The 22246-nt window shown below is 51.4% G+C and overlaps 2 protein-coding genes across 6 annotated transcripts in view; one reads left to right on the forward strand and one right to left on the reverse strand.

Annotated features, from left to right (window-relative positions):
- Window positions 1-2641: 2641 nt before the first annotated feature.
- Window positions 2642-13599, reverse strand: POLH (DNA polymerase eta). Of its 2 annotated transcripts, XM_054023312.1 has the most exons (10): window positions 13338-13599; window positions 13116-13250; window positions 11848-12074; window positions 10777-10946; window positions 9459-9562; window positions 7831-7950; window positions 6977-7100; window positions 5540-5605; window positions 4622-4794; window positions 2642-3593 (listed from the first exon to the last, which is right to left on the reverse strand). In XM_054023312.1, exons 1-10 carry the CDS (start codon window positions 13472-13474, stop codon window positions 2747-2749), a joined length of 2103 nt encoding a protein of 700 aa, XP_053879287.1. In that variant the 5' UTR covers window positions 13475-13599; the 3' UTR covers window positions 2642-2746. The 2 variants fall into 2 exon arrangements, with proteins under 2 accessions (XP_053879287.1, XP_053879285.1); XM_054023310.1 differs by having other exon boundaries at window positions 13116-13599.
- A 397-nt stretch (window positions 13600-13996) lies between these two features.
- Window positions 13997-22246, forward strand: part of XPO5 (exportin 5) — a 36488-nt gene continuing 28238 nt past the window's right edge. For 3 of the 4 annotated variants that reach the window (XM_054022248.1, XM_054022250.1, XM_054022252.1), the window contains exons 1-9: window positions 13997-14182; window positions 14975-15096; window positions 15823-15895; window positions 17486-17623; window positions 17914-18096; window positions 19457-19498; window positions 20309-20335; window positions 20743-20928; window positions 21716-21792. In XM_054022248.1, coding sequence (XP_053878223.1) covers window positions 14078-14182; window positions 14975-15096; window positions 15823-15895; window positions 17486-17623; window positions 17914-18096; window positions 19457-19498; window positions 20309-20335; window positions 20743-20928; window positions 21716-21792 — 953 coding nt within the window. In that variant the 5' untranslated portion in view covers window positions 13997-14077. The remainder of the gene's footprint in view (window positions 14183-14974; window positions 15097-15822; window positions 15896-17485; window positions 17624-17913; window positions 18097-19456; window positions 19499-20308; window positions 20336-20742; window positions 20929-21715; window positions 21793-22246) is intronic. The other variant, XM_054022251.1, reaches the window with a different exon arrangement.

Raw genomic sequence — 22246 nt, forward strand, 5'->3', positions numbered from 1 at the left:
GGGGGGGGGGAGGGGAGCGGAGCTGAGTATGTTCCACTCAGCCTGAGAGCAGGCTGCAGCACTAGGCTTGGCAGACTGATCTTTCATTGGGACGGATAATATCAATGTTTAAGCATTTTATTTTTATTGATCTAAATTTTTACAATGGGGGGGGCTCAGACTAATTATTTTATGACCGTAGGTGTTGAGATTCAAAAAGCTAAAGCTTTATAAACAAACTGTCAACATGTCCAAATATACAGAGTAACTAGCCCGAGTTTGAATTAAGTTCTCAAGCAGCATTTTGCTTACTTTGCCTGTCTAAACTTTGATTATCAATGGAAATATTTTCTCAGCAGTTTGGATGCATACAGTGAAATGGATGTTTGACATTTACTGCTTCAAAAATCTAGTCCTTCCACCCCCTATAGAGGAGACTAACAAAACTGGAAATGCTGCGGTGTTTCTCCTTGAAGGGATTGAAGTGCAGGAGAAATTCTTGCAATGTGCATCACTGAGGGTGACCAGCTGGACCTGTCTCCTCCCTTCCTTATCCTGACCAACACCTCAGGATAGCAACTGGATGCATCTTCTCTTACTCAGCCTGTTTTCTATTTTAGGGCCTTGGCCACCACCTGAGTCAGTTTAATTTCTTGATTGCCTTGTAGGAACCAGCTGTTGTGACAGCAAAGTGATGCAATCCTACCAAACAGGTTGTAATGTCTATTCAGGGGAGGGTGAAAACCCATCATTTCTTTCTAAAGTGGAGGCCTAACATTAGGGGGAAGGCCATTTTAATTCTGTCCCTCCCAAATGACTAAGGGCAGCACTATGAAGCAGAAGAATTCCTTTCCTATGCTGCTGTACATCCCTTCCTCCACCCCCTTCAAAAAAAGTGAGTGAGAGGGGCTGGAAGGTATTAGAACTGCACTAACACCAAGGAGCATCCCAGAGCAGGACAAAGAAGCAGGCTCTGGCTGAGGCAGAGCCAGCAACTGATGCAAGAACTTGCTGCTGCAGTTGAGCTGATGGGGGAAGGGAAGGGAAATGAAATAATCATGCAAATACTGCTCTGGCATGCTCCTTGCTCTCTACACCCAGCAGTAGGATCCTGAGGCTGTCCCTTTGCCGCTCACTCACAGAGGAGAATCCCACAGCTGATGAAACTGCCTGCAAGGCTAGAGTTTCTGAACCACACCCCGAGCTGCTTTTCCCACACAGTACTAAGTTCAAGAAATCATCTACGAGAAGGTTATTTCCCTATGAACTGAGCTCTGTGCTAGCAGTGCAGGCTGATGGCTCCTCAGTCACTGAATGCAGTACAGTCCAGCTCTCAGTTCAGGCTTGTTCCCTACACATTCTAGTAGTGTCTGCTCTGCTGCAAGGGTAGTAAGTGCCAAGCCAGCCCTTTCCATCCCCCCAACGTGAGCTCACTCCCCAGCCTGCCAGCAGAAGTCTTTGTAGTCTCCTTGGTGCAGCAGGGGAGAACTAGGCCAGTAACAAGGGGCTGTAGAGCACATTGCTTCTAAAGGCATGTCCTCTACCCCCAGCATGAAAACAATGTAAACAGTGATGTGGCCTCTCGGAGGGACTCTATTAGCCCATTCTCCTCTTCCCCTGTAAGTAGTGGGTTTGATTTTGGAAGAACATGATTTTCAAGTCTCTTTGCACTCCCCCCCAAAGGACTCTAGTTCTGGACTTCAGTTACACCCACATCATTACTGGGGTAATGGGACACTGGCATAGGGCTGCACAGACCCACTGAGCTGTGTGGCCTTGCTGCTCAGGCCACCTCATAGGAAGCACGCGTCTCTTCGGAGTAAGGGTTATAGCAGTCTGCCTTGTGTGCACCAGAGCCCAGCTCTGAGCTGATGCTACTGTAATGGCTTGCAGGTGCTATTTGACTCTCCTCACCTGTAGTGCTCTGCCATAATCTACAACAGCAATGCCCTCTACCATGCCTTGGCCTCCCTGCCTTGAGAGAAAGAAAGGCCTGCACAGTACCTTGGCATGCCCTGGCTTTAAAAAACCTCCCTAAAAGGGGGACTAGAACCAACAAACTTGTCCCAGAGGAGTGGATCACATCCCTCCATGCATGAGGCCAGGCTGACAGAACAAAGCTTGGAGAGCATCACTGTGCCCCTAGAGACTCCTTAGCACTGATGGCAGCTTCTCTGACAGGACTGATCAGAGGAACTCCCCCCCAGCTGTAGGAAGCTGGTGAAGGAGTGTGGAATGTGGGGCTCAGCTACCACACTGCCCCACTCCCTGGCATTAGCAAGGAGTGGAGGTACTATACTAGATCAACTAGCATAGGACAGGAAGGAACTATGGTTAAGGCACTGCAGGGGTTACAGCTCACTCCCAGGCTCTGCCCCAGACTCCTGTGACCTGAGGCAGTCACTGTCCCTCTGTGCCATAGCTCCCCAGCAGTAAAATGGGGATAATGACACTTCCCAACTCACAGGAGCACTGCACGTGTAACATCCATTACTGTTTGCAGAGCAAAAATGCCCAGTAACAGGACCATGGGAATGCCTGATCACTGCACAGGCTGTGCCGCCCTGACACTGTTTCTGTCAGCATCAACACCTAAAGGCAGGAGGAATGTTACCAGACTCTGCCAAGTGAAAAGGTGGGTGCATTTCCCCAAGAGCCTCACTAGGTTTCAGACCTTTATTATGCAATCTTTGGATAAAAGTTATTTACACGAAGGATAAAAACGTCACAAATCACTCAACTTCAGGCTAAAATGGCCCTGGAGCTCCTAGGGGGGCAGCCGTTTAAAGAAGAATTCCAGAGTCCTGGTCACTCCTTGCCTGGGTCGCTTTGCACTGGAGCCACTAAGGGTCTTGGCTTTGGTTTTGCTCTTGGCAGGAGAACTGGGAGAAGCAGCAGGGGCCCTGAGGGGGCTGGGTTCTGAGAAGGAGCTCTGCAGCTCCACAGCAAAGTGATAGTCCATGTGCTCCAGGAGCTCCCACACTGGCACCTGCTGGCCACACTTCTCACAGTGCAGCTGGTCTGCTGGTGAGCTAGCAGGGCCTTGTGCAAACCCAGCAGAGGGTGGCAAACTCTGCTCCTTCCACTCAGGTAGCTCTGAAGCAGCTGCTCCAGCAGATTCTGTTTTTAGAGTGCTCCTGGAGGCTGGGCCAGCAGAGGGGGTTTCTGCAGGATAAGGGAGCAACTCCTCAGGGGGAAGCCATCTGTATGGGGAGGGGGAGCTGCCGCCCTTGGGACTGTGCCTCACAAGAGCTTCTGGAGTCTGACTCTTGCCGAGGATGAGACCTTCTCTCTCACTGTGGCCACAGGGATCAGGCACTGACAACTCTGCCTCTGCACTGGGGACACCAGGCAGGCAGGGGCCTCTGGCCACACGGGCTTGCTGCCTTTCTGCTGCCTTCCGGAAAAAGGACTCAATAGCATTCATGGGCTTCTTGCTGGGCTCTTTTCTTGGGCTCCCAGTGCACTTGGCATTTGGGCTGGTTGCATTGGTGCCAGCTGGCAAGATACACTGGGCATCACTTGTCAGGAAGGCAGCAATGCCTGCAGGAGAGAGTGTGGGAGCCTCAGAAAACTTGCTTGCGTAGATATGCAGAAATGTAAGTGGAGGGGACCTGTGGATAAAAGGCAGAAACAGCTCAGACCCAGTCCAAGAAGTGCGAAGCCTTTCAAGGCAGGATTCAAATAAGTGTGTCAGGTTTCACTGGGCATGGTGACAGTGCAGCAGCTAAGAGCCGGGACAGGACATTGGTGGGCTGGTAGGGGAGGATGTTTTAGTCATGCCTGTTGGCCAAACACTAATACCCCTTCCTCCTCCTCCTCCTGACTTTGCAGTAAGAGGCCTGGGTGCTGCAGATTGCCTGTGTTACTGCCAGAAGCAAAGCCGCACTTCCTTGAGGAATGTGACTTGAGCAGAGGGACCTGGGCCAGGCCCCCTGGTTTCTGGCAAGAAGCCTGAACCCTCAGTCCCATCTGCCAGGGGTGGGAGCTCCTGCAACTCTCAGGCTCCCAGTCAGGAATGAGCTGTACTGAAGGAGTTGCTGCTCTGAGCCCAGCACACTGCATCCTCCTGCCCAAGCTAGGACACGAGGGTGGAAAGGAAACAGGTTGTGATTAAAGTGCTTTTATTCCCCCCCCGTCCCGCAAGCCCTCTCTGCCTAACAAGCATCTTGTCCCCCTGACCACAGCCATTCTCTTCTGGCTAGCCCAGGGATGGCACCCTGAGCACAAGCCAGACAGGTACTCACACTGCAGCAGGTACAGCTCAGTTCATTCCAACTCCACAGGAGCACAGTCCTGGGTGCAGCCTTGCCCCCCTTTCTATTGGCACCACCCAGATGCTGAATGTGGAAGTTACTGCTGCATGGTGGGGACTTGGGGGAGGATGATGCTCAATAGCTGCCCTTCTGGGTGAGTAGTGCTCACCTGCAGCCGAGCCCAGGACAACACGTGCCTTGTGTCTTTCAGCTCTGAGGGCCCCAGCTCTCTCTGCCAGAGCCAGCTCCTTCCAAATTCAATCCCCACCCCTGTCAGTATTCAACACAGCCCCTTTGTCCTGCATGTGTCATCTGCCAGGGCACAGCCCAGCCCCCTCCCCTCCTCCAGCACACCAACCCTGAGGCCAGGAACAGGACCTGCTCACCATTCAGCCTCCTGGGCTCCAGCCACATTGCAGTTTCGGATGATCATGAAGGCATCACTGCTGATTTTGTGGGCGTCATAGCGGGGCAGGGCACAGCAGCGTGACAGGGCACTGGCTCGCTGATCGCCTTGCATGCGGATGCTCACAGTCAGCTGTTTGGCCACCCGGCAGTTCTGCAGAGAGAGGACACAGCTGCAGTACAGGGCAAAGCAGTGAATGCCAGGAACGGGCTCAGAGAGGTGCTCAGCCTGGAGCACTGTACTGCCAGCCAGTAGCTTTACAATCCAATGCCACCATCTGTCCTGGCAGGACCAGCAGCTGTCCATCACCATCATACTGAGTGTGTGAGGGGCTCATACACCTTGTGCATGTATGGGGGGGAAGGGGTGTAATCCCTGCTTCCATCCCTACACAGGTACATTCCCCTTTATCCACATCACAATACAGCATATCTGCAAGGCTAGTCTCAGCCCTGGCCAGCAACGTAGGATCTGCGGGTTATAAAGCAGCTCGTTCACTTTTAGGGGTGCAGGGCAGGGCTCCCAGGAGTGAGCCAGCAGGAAGCACATGCTAGGACTGAGGTGCACAGAGAAGAAGCTGCCTGCCCCGAGCACACTCATCCCCTCACGTGCACCTGATGCTCACATCCAGTAAGGGAGGAGAGGACAGTGGTTAGCTCAGGGTATTTTTGGGTCAGGCCCTCCTACAGCACCTTTCCCTCTCTGGGTCCTTCCTCACCTCTTAACCCACAGTCAGCCAGCAGCTGTGCATTTGAATGCAGGGCAACTTCCTCTGCCACTCACCACAGTCACCACAACCCCCAGGCTGGTGTCAGACAGCTCAGGTAGCGGAGACCCTGCTGCCTCTGGCCCAGCCCCACAGCAAGGAGAAGCAGAAAACCCTCAAACCCCGCCTTACTTGGTCTCTGTCCTTGCTCAGTCTCTCCTCCAGCTCCAAGGCCATCTGCAGGAGCCAGTGCTGCACCTGCAAGCAGCACACAGCAGTGTTTGATACAGCCCCAGGACCCCCCCCCACACACACACACACCCAAGCAGCTGCTGTTACAGGACCTGGCAGTCAGCCCTAACCACCACCACACGAGGCAAGCTGCTGACAGCCGGAGCCCCAGGCAATGAGGAACATTCAAGGCTCGAACTAGGACCAACAGGTCAGTTTCTTACAAACCCCAAGATCACCAAAAATGCTTCCAGGGAATCAATAAACCCAGGGGAGACAAGGTTTAGATTTAATCTGAGCTGCATCCACCATGCCCCAGAATCTAGAGCATCCCAGATATTGCAGCACACATCAATGCTGGGAATCTGAAAGGGACAGGAGATCTTCTAGTGACGTTGTCCCAGGCCAAGGGAAACGTAGCAAGTGCAGAAATCTTGCAGCTTTTTAGAGCCCTCATCACTCCCGCCTTCTCAGCTGTTAGTAACACAAGGAAGGACAGAGTTTCTAACACGACAATGTCCATTTAAACCTGGATCTGAACTCAGGCTGGGAGATTCAGAGCTCAGCTTTGTGCTACTCTATCATATGGATGCTTAGAGAACCCACTCCCACCCTGCCCAAAGACCAGGTGCTCTCCAGTATGGGCCCAGCTGACGTGGGTGGAATTTGTGTTAGCAGCAGGTTTTACCATCACTTGCACTGCTGCTGTCACATAAGGACTTTCATGCCATCCAGGCATTTAAAGGCTCCTTTCCAGCAGGAATCTGGATTCCTCTTGGAGAAGAGACTTAGTTACAGAAGTAAAGGCCAGCAATCCTGACACATGCAGCTAGATGACAGGGAATTTCAGCAGCACAATCAGTTAGCTGTCTTCCTCCAAGCTCCCACGAGCTGCCGTTAACCAAGGCAGATTGAAAGGCAGGAGGAGCACATCTTGTAGCGAAGGCAAAGGCAGAATATAGTGTACAGGACATTCTCATCCAGACACATCCAGCACCTTAGCATCCAGGTGTTCCCTCAGGCACAGCAGGACCCAGGGGATAAAAATCCATCGGTGCCAAGAAGGGATTGTGCACACAGCTGTGGAGAGGGCAGGACAAAGGAACACTCCCTCCCCTCTCCACACTGACCAGTGTGCTGTAGCATATGAAGGGCTGATGGAGGGAGATGTAGAATGTTTCCTCAAGGAATTACACAGCTGCTGTTGCACAGACTCTAGAAAGCCTAAGAGCCTGATTCCAGGGTGCTGCATTTGGCATGGTGAAATGGAGCAGCTCTTGCAACACAGTCTGAGCCCAGAGGGAGGGGGCTGCAGCCTGTGGAATGGCTCAGTGGCCATCCCCATCTCATATCCCAGGTGCAAACCAGTTCTGCTCAGGAGATCTCACGCTCTCTTACCTGCTTCTGAGTGGTCAAGGCTGCTTTCCCAGGGAAGTTCTTGCTGCAACCAATGGACTTAGGCAATTGCCTGGGTTTCACAGGTTCCTGTTCAATTCCTCTACACATATCATAGAGCCAGGACCTGAAAGTCCCACATGAGGTTTGAGATTAAGGCCGATAATGTTCCACCTCTCCTCCCGACTCCACCTGGGCTCACTGAGTATTCAGCTTAGGAAGACCTCATGGCTCCTGCACGTAAAGCTAGGCCCCAGGGACTCCTGGGGCAGTACACGCAGGCAGGGTTCAGGGACAACTTCCTGTTCTGAACCCAGCCAGCCACTTGAATTCTCCTGGTCTAGACCTGCCTAGGTAGGCAGTTAGATAAACCACACAATGGGCCACATGGGACTCACCCCTTAGCACTGAATCCTTTACTCCTGCAGAGTACTGCACAGGTGTTATCCAACAGCTATGACCCCAGCTGCATCTCACACGGGCCGCATCTGGGGCTACAGAGCTAGGTGACTTCAGCTAGCTGAAGCAATGGGCTGATTCTCTGCTTGGCCATTTTAAACTATATTCAGGTGATGGTTCCAGCTCCCCAGGCAGCTGGAATGGCAGCCAGCATCAGGTTTCATTCAGATACTAATGGGGAAATACCTTACAGCAATTATTGCTCAAGTGCCTAGCAGACCATTACATGACACTGCTCATGTTCCCTGTCTCAATGCAACCCTGAAAGGCCCAGACAGAAACTCTCCTGAGCAACCACCTCAGCAGAATGGCCTAAAGATCTACTGGTGAAGGAGAGGGAGAACACAAGCCTATTATCCTATGGAGACCTGCAGCCTAGAAGCCAGCATGTCACCTACCCAGTCTTGTCTCCAAAGTGAGTTTGGAGCTGTGACTCGCTGAATAGGGTCAGCTGCCCCATGTACTCCACTCCCAGTACGTCTGTGATGGAGGCACCCAGCTTCCCTCCCAGGTGCCGGCTGCAGGAGAAGGAGGAAACATAGAAGAGAGCTGTCACGTGCAGACTGAGGCACGTTCAGCACACCCCAGCTCCCATTCACTGGCAGGAAGCAGGGTAGGTGAGGGAGCAGCGCTGGCTGGCCAGACTCCTTGACCGAGGAGCAACACATGATGATTCCAGTGAGAATGGGACAGCTCATCAATTCCTAGGCTGAGATGTGGTCGCATAGGAACAAGGAAAAAAAAAGGCAGAAATGCAAAGGCAGCACCCCAGCACCCACCCTTGCTTAAAATCTATTTGTTCACTCACTCTTCCCTGCCCTCTCCCCTGGGTCTAGCCATTCCTATGTGGGCAGGAAAGCCCCCAGTAGTAGCTGCCTGAAGGCAGACGCTAACTTTACAGCTCTTGAGCACGGCTTCAAACTGGTAGTACACCTCTACCTCGATATAACGCTGTCCTCGGGAGCCAAAAAATCTTACCGCGTTATAGGTGAAACCGCATTATATCGAACTTGCTTTGATCCACTGGAGTGTGCAGCCCCGCCCGCCCGGAGCACTGCTTTACCGCGTTATATCCGAATTAGTGTTATATCGTGTCGCGTTACATCGGGGTAGAGGTGTACTTTTCCAGCTCCACCACTGTTCCTGAGACATTGTTCATAGCAGATTGTGCAGATGTTCAGAATGACCGTGCATGTTCTCCAGGCTCCTGGTGCTCAGCTCCCCATCACGAAGGTCTGAATATCCCAAGCACGAGAAGTCTGCATGTTTCCACTTGGCGAGCCTTGCATGTTGTCCCACTGCACTTATTGAGCTTAGCTACACCTTAGGAAACAGGTTCAGATGATGCCAATTGAACTGTGGTAGGCCTTTTGGGCTGGCCTCCTTCCTTGGGGCAGAAGGGAATGGCAGCATCTCCCAAACCCAGTCACTCATGGTGTCAGAATGAGCTGTCACACTCAGTAAATTGTGCAGATCTTCCCAATAGGATCCCCCTTTTCTTTTCTTGCATGCTTTAACGAGCAGTGAAGTAGTTAATATTTTAAGGACTTGTCTAACAGCAATTAGTTCTCAGCAAGCTACAGTGTGAATCGACCCCGCAATTAGCTTGCCATGCAAAAACCATCCGTTAATGTGCTTTGATCTAGTCCCCTTTCAAAGTGCACTAAGGAGCTGTTAGTGAGAGTAAACAGGGTCCAGACAGTGCGCAGTGGGGTAGATTCACACCCCAGCCTGGCACAAACTAAATGTTCATATAGACAAGCCCAAAATGTCTACATTATCAGTGGGCATCTGAATTAGCCCTTATTGAGCTGAATGGGGCGGTTCACACTGCTCCAAGTTATTCAACTGAGTTCTGCACGCAGAGTGAGTGGGAACTAAAATGTGTAACTTGGCAATCAGTCGAGCTAGAGATTATTTTTTAAATGAAAGCTTAGATTCTGGTGAACAAAGCAGCAGCAGCATGAAAGAGAGGCTCAGTCCAAGTCCCGGGTTCAACAAAAGCACACGACTCCCCAATACTTACATGCTGCTGATGGGCATGTGGCTGAAGAGCTGTGGGACAGATGCCTGCGATACCAGTGTCTGGCGGTTGGGCTTGTTCAGCCCACAGGCCAGTTTTGCCAATGCCTGGAATATGGAAGAGTGTGGAAACCCCATTACTGCAAACCCCATATGCTCAGAGGACCACAGGCTTCTAAAAGACTGCCTACTAGGTTCTGCAGTAGAGCCCCCAGCTAACGGCTGAAGGGCTCTCTCTAGGCTTTGGGATTCCACAGTGTCTTCCATGGGCACAGCTCTGTTGAGGACAAGATTCAGGTTCCACCACTCTTCACTCCCTGTTATTAACTAACACAGGATCTGAACTGTGCTGGCTAAACTGTCTTTAAACACAGTGTCACCTGCAACAGTCTAGCTCTGAGAAGGGAGTCAGAACCCTGCTTTAGACATTTTAGAGGACTCAGTGTGTTGGTTGTGTTGGCTCAGTTCTGGTCAGGAAACTGTGCTAAAATCCCAAGAGCAACCCTCACACTCCTGCCCTACTACCCAACACCATGCCTGTTTTCTCTGTCTGGGCCTCTCCTCTTCCATCCTCTCTGCTCCTGTCTTGCTCTCTTTCTTGCTGTGTCTCCTTAGTCTTCTCTCTGCAAGGTCAGCAGCAACAGAGTGCTACAGAAGGAAACCTACAAGAGGCTAGTCAGTAAAAAGGTCACATAGTTAATGCAGCGGGAAACCCAGAGCTGCAGTATCGGAGTGAGTCAATTCCCCTTCGCAGTTCTGTGGTTGCTGCTGGTGGCTGGTTGTACATTACCCAAAGCACATCCACCAGACTGTAAGACAGTAAGACTGAGAAAGCCAACCTGACCCACATCACATCAGCATTTATAGGGTGGGATGGGGAAGGCACTGAACTAGGGCTCTTTCTGTCCAATTAAATAGGCGTTTACACCAGTAAAGCCCTCCTATGGGCACAGAATATGCCTCCTCATTCTAGGAAGGAAACACTCACTTTAAGATCAGTCATTTATAGAGAGGACTCTCTCCTGAGCACTTTAAAGATCTTTTCCACAGTGAGTTGACTGCTCGGGATATGCCAGAAAAACCAGAGCCCTGGCCAGTAAGTGAATCCAATTCTAGGTAGTTTACATCTCCACGGTACTGGGCAAACACTACAGCCCATCCCCGTGCTTAATGTTATTTTCAACTACATGTGTTTAAATGTGGCCATGATGTTCTATTCTGCTCAGATTCCATCAGATGGTGACTCTGATGGTTTCATTTATTTTACTGCATAATCGAAGTACACCACTTGAAACAAAACCACCCCACTGTGTTACACACACCTTGTTGTGTGAAATCCCAGCTGAACAACTCAGTCCGGTAACTGCTTCCACAGCTGCCCTCATTTCCTCCACAATTACTGCTCCTACTGTCAGTTGCAGCTCTGGACAGCTGATGTCACCAAAAGGCAGCGACTCAAGCCATTGGTGCAAGCCACGCTGACGCAGATCCTCTGAAAAAGAGCACAAAGGGGATCGAAGCCCAACACAGCAAGGAGAGTGGCGATTCTAGCAAGCCAGAATGAACAGTGGCCACACACTTGTCACTGCTCCTTTATTCCATGGTCAAAAGGTAAGCTCCCAGCACCAGTGCATTTAGAAAAGGAGAAATCCTATTTACGGGACATGTCCTTTGAAAAAAGGAAAGCAAGTCACTTTCCTGCCAAACTACTGAAACAAAGACAACTATTCCCCAACTGCACCAATAGGAGCCTGAGAAGGAGATGGAGAAGAGGTAAGACTTTCACAGGCAGATCTGTGCTGTGGAATAACTTGAAACAGACCAAATGAGTTTGCCTTAGATAAGACGCTAGTTGGTAGGTACGTTTGTCCAGATCTGCAAAGTGCTCAAGTATTTACGTGCACAACAGTGCTCCCAAGTGGTTGTTTGGGTACATTCTGGACTAGAGCCTAGTGCTCTTTAAAGATAATGCCAACCCATAGAGGTTTTCTTTTGAAAATGAAACTTTAGTCTGAATTTGAGCTTCAGCACAAGACCGTGGATAACAGAGCCCTGGGACCAGGCACTCTGCGTGGCAAGTAGGAATGAAAGAGGTTGGGAAAGGCGACTCTAGAAATCCTTCCCCACACTATTTGCAATGCTGGCCTTTCACAGTCACAAGTAAGTCGCTTTTCACCTGTTCCTTAGGTCGGCCTTGTTTCCCATGCATTAAGGCATTTCTACCACTGTGAGGCCTCCATTTTACTTTCTCTTGGACACGAACTGCAGTATAGGGCAATTTCATTTTACCCTCACTTTCTTAGAGCTGAAGGGAAATATACTAAGATGAAAAGCAAAAAGGAACTATTAACTCCAGGAAAAGAAGCAGCATCTGCCTGGTGGCTTGGCATTACCTTTGCAATCCACGTTCTTTTTCTTTGCTGCTGTTGTAGAGACATTTGGCAGTCCCTGGATGTAGGTAGTTGGCAGCATCTCTGCTGGGATAGGCTGCCCTTGCATCTTCTTGAGCCTCTCTTGCACAGCACTAGTCAGGTCCATGTAGGCTTCATCAATGCTGGCACGCTCAATCACAGCAAAGCGTGACATCACTTTCATCACCTCTACGCTAGCCTCTCGGTATCTGCAGCAGAAAGACATAAGGAGCTCAATCTTTGTCATGCACCTGGGACTCAACTGCTTCCCAGCCCATGGTCTCTTTCCTTTTGTATTTCCATCCAACTCCTCTACTGGCTGAGACCTAGCCAGCCACTCGGGCTACTGAGCTGCTGGTTTAAAGGATGTGCTCCTCTCCCAAAGCTGAGCTTATTTTTGCATTAGTATCTTTGCCCCACTATTCAAGGACACTAGTCCGGCCCTCACGTGGATGAGCTCAGAGGCTGAAACCCAAGGCACATCTCAGTCGGGTTTTCTAAATTTGAGGTTAGTGCTGGGGAAGGGTCCGCTCTGACAGATCCACATACTGAAGGCTAATCTACTGTGGGAAGTTACACTAGCATAGCTCCATCTCTCAGGGGTGCGAAAGACGTTGAGATGTTGCTATGCCAACCTAACCCCTGGTGTAGACATGGCCAGTCAATGGAAGAATTCTCCCGGCAACCCAGCTATTGTCTCTCGGAGAGATGAATTAATGACACTGATGCAAAAACCCCCTTCTGTTGATGCAGGAAGCAGCTACACTAAGGCTACGATGACCTTTCGCGTGGGGCTATGGCTACACTACAGTGCTCACAGTGGCGCAGCTGCACCGTTGTAGCACCGCTAGTGCAGACACTCTAAACCAACGGGAGAGAGCTCTCCCGTCTTCTTCATTACTCCAGCCCCCGTGAGCAGCGGCAGGTATGTCAGGGCGCTGTCCACATCGGGGCTTAGGTCTGTATAATTTATGTCACTCCAGGGGTTATTCACACCTGAGGGACATAACTTATCCCAAGCCAAGCTGTAGTGCATACATAGCTTCTGCCCTCCCTGCCTGTGCCCTAGCACGGGTAGCACAGACCCACTGCGGGTTGCGGCTGGGAAAGCTTTACTGCAGCTTTCCCACTCTTCCCTCGCATCCTGAAACCGGGGGCCTCTCTGAACAGCGTCTCGTAGCGCCCAGGAGGGAGGGACCCCGACCCTGCGGCGCTGTATAGACACCCAGCGGGCCCCGGGCTCGCCTCACCTGCTGAGATCCGCCTTCCCGTAGGCCTCCGGGACCCGCGCCAGCACCAGCTGCGGGCAGCGCTTCTGGGCCTCGTCCGCCCGCATGCCCCGGCTGATCCCGAAGGCGCGCGCCTCGTAGCTGACGGCGATGACCCTGCAGGGAGACAGCACAGAGAGTGGGGCGGGCCTGGCCGGGCGGGGGCCGCCGGAGGGGAGGGGGGGGGGAAGAGGCAGCACGTACCCGCCGCCCCGCCACGCGTCGTACTGCACCACGGCGCAGGGCCGGCCCCGCAGCCGCGGCTCCCGGCGCTGCTCCACCTGCGCGAAGAAGCAGTCCATGTCCGCCAGCGCCACCACGCGCTCCCGCCCGCGAGACATGCCCCCTGGCCCCGCGCGCGCAGGAGCGCCGGGCGCCGCCACGGGAAAAGTCAACGGCTACGGCTGTAGCGAACCGCGCGCGGCGGCAGTTTGTTTTGCTCCCCGCCCCACGCCGAGACGCCGCGCGCGGCCTGCTGGGAGCTGTAGTCCCCGCACGCAGAAGAAGGAGGAGGAGGCCAGGAGACCCGCGGTGCACGCTGGGAGCTGTAGTTCCCGCGGAGGGGGCTGGTGGTAGATCGGTCTCGCGCCCCGGTGATATTAAACCCCCTCTTCCGGTTTAGAGAACTGGCGCGGTATGTGCGGCTGCTTGTGATTGGATCGCCGGATATTAAGGAGTCGGGACGGGGGTTGGCGCAAGCGCATTGCCATGCCCCCGATCGCCGCAGGCGCCGTTATCCTCCCTTCGCGCATGCGGTTTCCCTCCTTCAAGCGTCGCGCGGTTGTTGGCGCATGCGTAGAAGCCTCCCGGTCCCCATGGCACATGCGTACTATGTAGAGCCATCTTGGTCCCGGGCGCGCCTGCGCACCTGCTCCCTCCTTCTCCCGGTGCGGTAGCCCCTGGTCTTCCCCCTGCTCCGGTTGCCCCGCGCGGACCCCGCCGCTATGTCCGCGGAGCAGGTGAGCAGCCTGTGCGAGCAGCTGGTGAAGGCGGTGACGGTGATCATGGACCCGGCCTCCACCCAGCGCTACCGCCTGGAGGCGCTCAAGGTACCGGGGCAGCGGGGTCCGCGTGGGGCGGCCGGGCTCAGCGCTGCCCGCTCAGCACCGAGGTCCTGGCCCGGGGCAGAGCTGGACCCCTGGGCCCCCGATCCCGGGGAGCTCGGTGATACACCCCCCCCCCCCCCCGAGACCTATCACCCCGCCTGGGAGTCTGCTCCGGGACAGCACGTGTCCGATACCCCTGAATTCTTTCCCCGCCTGAACTGGGTTCCCCAGTCTCCGTCTGTGGGCTCGCCCTGCCCCGTGGCATGGAGAGCTGGCAGCCCACATTGCCTTTAATCCCCCTGCAGGTGTTTAGGGACCCCAGTGATACGCTCTAGGAAAGGTCTATAGAGATAGGCAGTTTCTCGGGCTGGGCTTTGTTGCAGCATCTTTCCAACATGAATATGACCCTGAAGTTTGTCTCTTTCCAGGCTGGTCAGGGGGATCTGAAGAGCATGAGATATTCTCATTCTGCTGCTCAGGAGACTCTAAGCAGCATCAGAGTCGCTGAAGTAGTCTGCAGCCTCAGGAAGGCAGCTTACAGCATTGGGCCACATTGGGAAAGTATTCCCAGATGATGAGGATTTGAGACACTAGGTGTGATGCTTAAATTGTACAGAAATTGCTCACCTAGCCTCCTGTGCTTTCCAGGGAGAGTTCCCCACTTGCAGTGGGCAGTTTTGAAGCACAGTTTTTCCCCTTATCTCCAAATTGTCTTAATGCTTCACTTTTCCCACGCTCATTTCCATATTGCCACTTGATAGTTTTTGACTCATTGTTATCCTTGTTCCTTTTCAGTTCTGCGAGGAGTTTAAAGAGAAGTGTCCCATCTGTGTCCCCTGTGGTCTGAAGCTGGCAGAGAAAACCCAAACAGCCATTGTCAGGCACTTTGGTCTTCAGATCTTGGAACATGTGGTCAAGTAAGGGAGCTCACTTGGGCTGCATGGATGTGGTGTTATCCTAAACTCTGGAGAGCTTTTCATGGAGAGAGAACAGGCCTGCCCATGTCACAGTTGTCAGTGCTAATTATTGTTCCCAGATGTCTGTTGGTTACAGCAGTGGACAGGGTGTCAGGAGATTTGGGTTCTATACTGAGCCCTGTCATTAGGTCACTGGGTGACCTAAGGGGGCAAGTCACTTCCCATCTCTGTCCTTGTCTCTTTGTCTTTAATATGAGGGTAATAGCAAACACTGCAAGAGGGGCATGCAGGTTAATTTATTGCATAGATCTTAGACAAAAGATGCTGGAGACAGGCAGGGAAAGTATTATCAGTAGATCACTAAAGTTCTCTGTCACTAGTTTCAGATTAATAAAAGTACCTCTCCCCTACAGAGTTTGGAGAGCCTTCTTTGTTGGCTCCACAAACCCAATATTTTGTGCTCTTGGTCCTTTTCCTGTAGATGTTAATGAATCCTGCCCATTCCCTGAACTGTGCTGATATCAGCGGTGCAGGTGCTCTAACTGGGCAGTAATTTTAACCTCAGCCAATGATGTTGCTCAGTAAGGGATCGGGTATTGGCAGAGCAAATGAACAATGCAGCCTCAGCCTCCCTAACTTGGGCAAAGGGCTGATGGATTTCTAAGACAAGTCAGTGATCTGTGCCAGCATATTGACTTGGTGGCCTTTGTGTGTTTTGTTGGGCAGGTTTCGCTGGAACAGCATGCCTCGCCTCGAGAAGGTCTATCTGAAGAACAACGTCATGGGGCTCATATCCAATGTAAGTGCTGGCTGCCTCCAGGGCCAAACCACCATATGGAGCAGACTCATAGACTTTAAGTCCAGAAGGGACCATCATGATCATCTAGTCTGACCTCCTGCACTCTGCAGGCCACAGAAGCTCACCCCCTTGTTCCTGTAATAGACCCATAACCTCTGTCTAAGGGACCATAACTAAGGCTACGTTTTAGTCACAGGTATTTTTAGTAAAAGTCATGGACAGGTCACGGGCAGTAAACAAAAATTCACGCCCATGACTTGTACTATATACTCCTAACTAAACCTTGGGCAGAGGGCCCGCGGGCGGTCTGGTGGAACCGCGGGTGCTGGGGGGATGGCCCGGGACACCTGCTGGTGCTGGGGGGGGGCCGGGGGAGGGTTGGCGGGGCTGGCAGGCTCCTTACCGACTTCGCATGTCCCTGCAGCTCTTAGGGGTAGGGAAGGCCAGGTGCGCTACATGCGCTGCTCCCATCACGAGCTCCGGCTCTGCAGCTCCCATTGGCCGGGAACCACAGCAAATGGGAGCTGTGGGGGTGGTGCCTGCCAACAGGGACAGCGCGCAGAGCCCCCTGACCCTTCCACCTAGGTCAGGTAAGTGCTGCCCCACATCCCAACCCCCTGAGCCCCCTCCCACACGCAAACTGATGCTGCTGCTGGTGACCTTCCAGAGTGTTCCAGCAGCCCCTGAGCCAGACGCACCAAAAATCACAGAGGTCACGGAAAGTCATGGAGTCCGTGACAGACACACGCAGCCTTAACCATAACCTCTGGCTGAGAGACCCATAATCTCTTGCAGAGTTCTTTCACTTTGTTGAGGTGGCATGTGGAAGTGAGGAGGAAGCATGACATTAAAGTGCAGGAGGCCTGAGTTAAATTCCAGACTCTGCCCTTTACTTGCTATATGACCCCGGGGGAGACACCATTTCCCTCTCTACCTCAGTATCCTCATCTGTAAAATGAGGATAACTTACCCACCTCAGGAGAGTGGGGGGTTGTGAAGCTTGCTTTATATCTACAAAGTGTTTTTGCAATCCTTGGATGGTAGGTTCAGTAAATGTGGAGATTGTCACTCATTCAGTTGAAGTATAGTGCTCACTGCTCCAAAATGCATCTCTGAAGTGAGAGGATTTCTGCTGCTCTTTGCATGAAGGCTAGATGTAGCATCAAAGCCATATCCTTGACTCCCATGGAGCATGCAATTTGGTCTGGTGCTGTAGGTCAGCAGTGTCTGGGAAAGGAGAATTGTGGATTGAAACCCAAGGTGCTTTAGAGTTCTAGACCTCCTCCCATTTGGCCACCACAGGAGGTTTCCTGGAACTTCCCACCCACAACTGTCAATCCATCCCATGGAGGCAATGGTCTTCAAAGACCTACTTCTCCTCAGATGACAGTCGTCTGGTGCACAGAGCCTGCCAGCTGTGAATGCCTGCGAAGGTGGGAGTTCCAATCAGGACAGGAACAGCTGGGTTGAAGGTGTATTTGTGTTTTTCTTATTGTCCAGTGGGTCTGTAGCCAGACTCCCCCATGGTGTGAATGATTGTTCTGGGGGCAGCTGGCTCCATCTTGTATGATCAGCATCTTTTTCTCATAGGGAACACAGAATATTTTAGAGGAGGAAAGTCACATTAAGGATGTCCTGTCTCGCATTGTGGTGGAGATGATCAAGCGTGAATGGCCTCAGCACTGGCCTGATATGCTGAAGGAGCTGGACACACTTTCCAAACAAGGGGTATGAAGCACACCTGTTTGTCATACTTGTCTGTACTCTTCCACTGGCTCATAATTCTAGGTCTCCTTTCCTTATTTCAGTCAAACAAGCGGAAGATACAGTAGATTCACAGGCAGTTGTCAGGTCCCATTATTCTAGGCGATCATGTTATCGGAGATTAAACCATCTTAGTTATCCCTCTCTGGCTGTTCCCCAGACCATGATCTGGTCTTGATCTGTGTCTCTGAGCTGCTCTCTGAAGGGCTTCATGTTACGGCTAGACTCATGAGTGTGTTTGTGTGGGACATTAGGAGACACAGACAGAACTGGTGATGTTCATCCTCCTGCGTCTGGCAGAGGACGTGGTGACCTTCCAGACGCTGCCCACCCAGCGGCGACGGGACATCCAACAAACTCTTACCCAGAACATGGAGAAGATCTTCAGCTTCCTGCTCACTACCCTGCAGCAGAACGTCAACAAGTATAGGCGCATGGTAAGAAGCTTCTTCCTGGGAGCCTAGTCAGCACTGGGAGCTTGGATATGGGTCACACTTTTTGGGCAAGTGAGAGGAGAATCCGTCTGAAATCAATTGCTGTAGTTACACCATAGAACTCTGTTGTGAGCATGGAAACTGCCAATGGCTGATGAGAAAGTCTCAGGGTTCAAGAGGCAGCATTGGTGTCAGCAGTCTGGATTTTTAGTGTTCATCACCTGAGATGGATGAGAACCTTGCGCTTGGTACTGTGAGGCTCAGTTTGCTGGCACTAAGGCATTGGTTTGCTTGATGCACCATGAGCTACACTAGGGTCCGTTTGGTCCCATTCTCCTAGAGCTCAGGTCAGAAACTCCTACTGCAAAGAGATGGTATGGGATGCTGCTACCTTCCAGTTGCAGATGCCCCTTGTCCTCCCATAAATGGGGCAGTTTGGGCTCTACTTTACTACCATTATAATCCTACGATACTGGAGATGTGCAGATTGCTCAAGACATGTAATAATGGCAGATCTTTGCCCCAAGGAGCTTGTAGTCTGATCCGGTGAGAGTGAGATGGGGTTGGGAAGGTGAGAGATACAGCAGTGACCAATCCAGAGGCAAGCTTCTTATGTGCACCTCTTGTTCCCTTTTATAATGTGTTAAAATGTGGAGTAATGCTTAGCATGACAACAGCGTGGTGGAGATGGAGCAGTGACAGGCTGTATCCTATTCGCTGAGAGGGACACTTCAACCCATTTCCTTGGCACATTCACTGGCCACATAGACTAGCGGTTCTCAACCAGGGGCACATGTACCCCTGGGGGTACGCAGAGATCTTCCAGGGGATACACCAACTCATCTAGATATTTGCCTAGTTTTACAACAGGCTACATGAAAAGCACCAGCGAAGTCAGTACAAACTAAAATTTCATACAGAGAATGACTTGTTTATACTGTTCTATATACTATACTCTGAAATGTAAGTACAATATTTATATTCCAATTGATTTATTTTATGATATGGTAAAAATTGGAAAGTAAGCAATTTTTCAGTACTAGTGTGCTGGGACACTTGTATTTTTATGTCTGATTTTGTAAGCAAGTAGTTTTTAAGTGAGGTGAAACTTGGGGGTACGCAAGACAAATCAGACTCCTGCAAGGGGTACAGTAGTCTGGAAAGGTTCAGAGCCACTGGCATAGACAATTCCATAGAACTGTGTATTTCTTTGTGCCGTTTACGGCTGACCCATGGTGGGTAGAAAACCTTGTTGCGTTTCGTAGTTCAGTTGAATACATTTCCAGCTGAGGTCTGAATTACGATGCTGAGACTCTGAAGTGTGGTTTCTTCTGCTAATGGTGGAATCCTTCTGCTTGGCCAGGTGGGAGCGCCCCAGGAGCGAGATGCACTCACCACTCCACAGGTTAGCAGATCTTTGAGCTCTTTGAGGACAGGGTGAATACTGAGGGTTGGGTGTCCAGCTACCAGTCTGCACACGGGATTGAGAGGGAGGGAATTTCCAGGCCTGGGTGCTGTACTACTCTGCAGTGCTCTTAGATATTCAGCAGTGGTGTGGTGGGTCTGTACTTAGGTATTTGGGGTACACCTGGTGACTTGAGTCATTGCATTGTAAATGTTGACAGAATGGAGTTTCCAAAGCAAAACCTTGCAGCAGAAAGGGATGCTTGCAGTTTCCTTGCATGCAGAAAAACAGAGCATCTGCTCAGATCAGACTCTGCTGTTGCATAATTTAGGCAATAAGATGGCACACACAGTGCATTGTTGCTGTTAAGCCATTAGAGCTTTGTGGTCTTGGTCAAGTCACTTCTTTCTAAGCATTAGTTTCATTAGAATGAGGCCACCAACGCTTCCCAGAGGTTGTGATCCTTGAACGTAAGATGCTTTAAAAGGACAGCAAAGGCATCTTCCCTGGAAGTTTCGAGGGAGTATTGGAACCCATGTACACACATTCAGAGGAATCTGCCACCTGGAACATCTTCTTTCAGAGGAGAGAATCTGTGGCTTAACTTCCAGTGGAAAGTCCTGGGGAAGAAGTAGCGATGTCTGGGGCATTTTCCCGAGCTGGAAAATGTGTTGCAGCCTCTTTCACCGGGCATCTATTCACTGAGACTTCTCCGGGCTGCACCCTCTTGAATGAGCCAAGGACTGCCCAGCAGTGGATGGGAGGAGATGTGCACAGCAGCTCACTTACTGTCTCTTGTTCTCTTTTCAGAAGACTGACCTGGCTCAGGAACCAAAGGTGAGTACGGCCTGGGGAGGCAGTGCAGACTGAGGCTGTTTGGAGCCAGACTCAGGTTTCTATGCTGTAGCTTGTCTCCAGCCACCAAGTTGCAGTTTATACTTCGGTTAATTACCTTACTATCTGGAAAGGAGGAAACTGCTCATTTCAAGCAGCCCTGACGTTGTTAGCCTAAGGACTTTGCCCCACTTCCCCTAACCACTGCCACCGCAGTTACTTTCCTGGAGAAGGGCACTTCAGAAAATAGTTGCTGTCATATAATGCATGTGCAGCTCCAACATGGAGAAGTCAGCTGTGTCTGAGATATGGGTTTCCCTGCATCTGGGCCAGAGGCAAAGCTCTGCACTGAGATTGTTTCCATATAAATTCTTTCTGGCTCTGAACTGTTGGCTATGGTCTGTCTGCAGGCCCAGGCAAACTGCCGAGTTGGGATAGCAGCACTGAACACCCTGGCAGGCTACATTGACTGGGTGGCCATGAGCCACATCACAGCAGATAACTGCAAGCTCCTGGAGATGCTGTGCTTGCTCCTGAATGAACCCGAGCTCCAAGTGGGAGCAGCAGAGTGTCTTCTGATCGCTGTCAGCAGGAAAGTGAGTTTCTCCTCCTGAGCCTCCCTTACCCCTCCTGCCCTCCGCATTCCCCTCCGCTCCCTGGGTTTATTCTTAGTTTATCAAGTTGAGCGATGGTAATGTCACTCCTTTATCTAAGGAATCAAGTCACCTGCCTCTTTGGCTGCCCAGATGCCTGAGTGACTTTAGGGTGGATGCTTCCCCAGGACAATGGACAGAGCAGTTTCTGGAACTCACCCAGGCCCTGTTTTCTCTGTCCGCCCTTCCATACAGCTTTGAAGCTCGAAATCTCTGCTTGAACAAATAACATTAACTTATTCCTAACCCCTGCTGTCCGCAGTGCTCTCTGCCGCAGAGGAGTGTTGGGATATTGCCATCTAGCTGTAAGAACCTAGTGAGATTTCTGATGCACAGTAAAGTTTCTCTGAAACAGCACCATAGAGGTGTGCCCTCTATGTTCTGCTGCCATGCCCATCCAGGGTATGTTTATCCCAGATCAGTAGCACAAGCGCAGTGCTCACAAGCAACCCTACAATAACAAACCAGTCCAGCTGCCCTGCAGCAAGAAGTCAATATGCAATGGAAGAAGAAATAGGCCTATAAGGACCAGATTTTGGTTTAAGGCTCCCAGTGGGGTTACTGGAGAAAACTACCTGATTCACCAAGAGTCCTTTAGTTTCTTGTTGCATTTTGTTCTGCTCAGTGGTAGAATTCAAGTCCCCAAATGGTAGCACAGTTGGTGATCTGCCAGCTCCCTCTCGCTGATGGTCATGTGTTTTGACCAGTGTTTACTTTGTTTTTTGTCTAGGGGAAGCTGGAGGATCGGAAGCCCCTTATGGTCTTGTTTGGAGATGTTGCCATGCACTACATACTTTCTGCTGCGCAGTGAGTACCATCCAGCTGCTGTGGGAGCACATCATGGTCTTAAGTGGAAACTGTCTGTGGCTGGCCTGTATTAATAAGTACCTCCCCGCCCCAAGCTGTAAAACTAAAACTGGTCTCTTGGAAATTACCTCAGCACCTGTTCCCATCATGGCCTTCGCTCAGGTGTGGATAGCGTTCTTAGCCTTGTACCATCGAGTGCTGTTTCTCAAACCACTGCTGTGCACAGATCCTGAGTATGGGCAGCAGGCAGATCCAGTCTGGCCTGATGGCAGCAAGCTAGCATTGGGTTAGGAGAGGGTAGAAAGTGTTACTTTTCCCAAACTTGAAAAGCCAACCATTTTCCGAAGTCCCATAACTTCAAAAGAAGCTGCTCAGAGTAACTCCCAACTTCCTGAAATGTTTCGCCTGAGATTGATCAAGAGATATTGGGAGAAGGTCCAAAGGGTTTAGACTA

This window comes from Malaclemys terrapin, chromosome 3 (genome assembly GCF_027887155.1).
Source record: "Malaclemys terrapin pileata isolate rMalTer1 chromosome 3, rMalTer1.hap1, whole genome shotgun sequence".
In the NCBI taxonomy this organism is placed as follows: domain Eukaryota; kingdom Metazoa; phylum Chordata; order Testudines; family Emydidae; genus Malaclemys; species Malaclemys terrapin.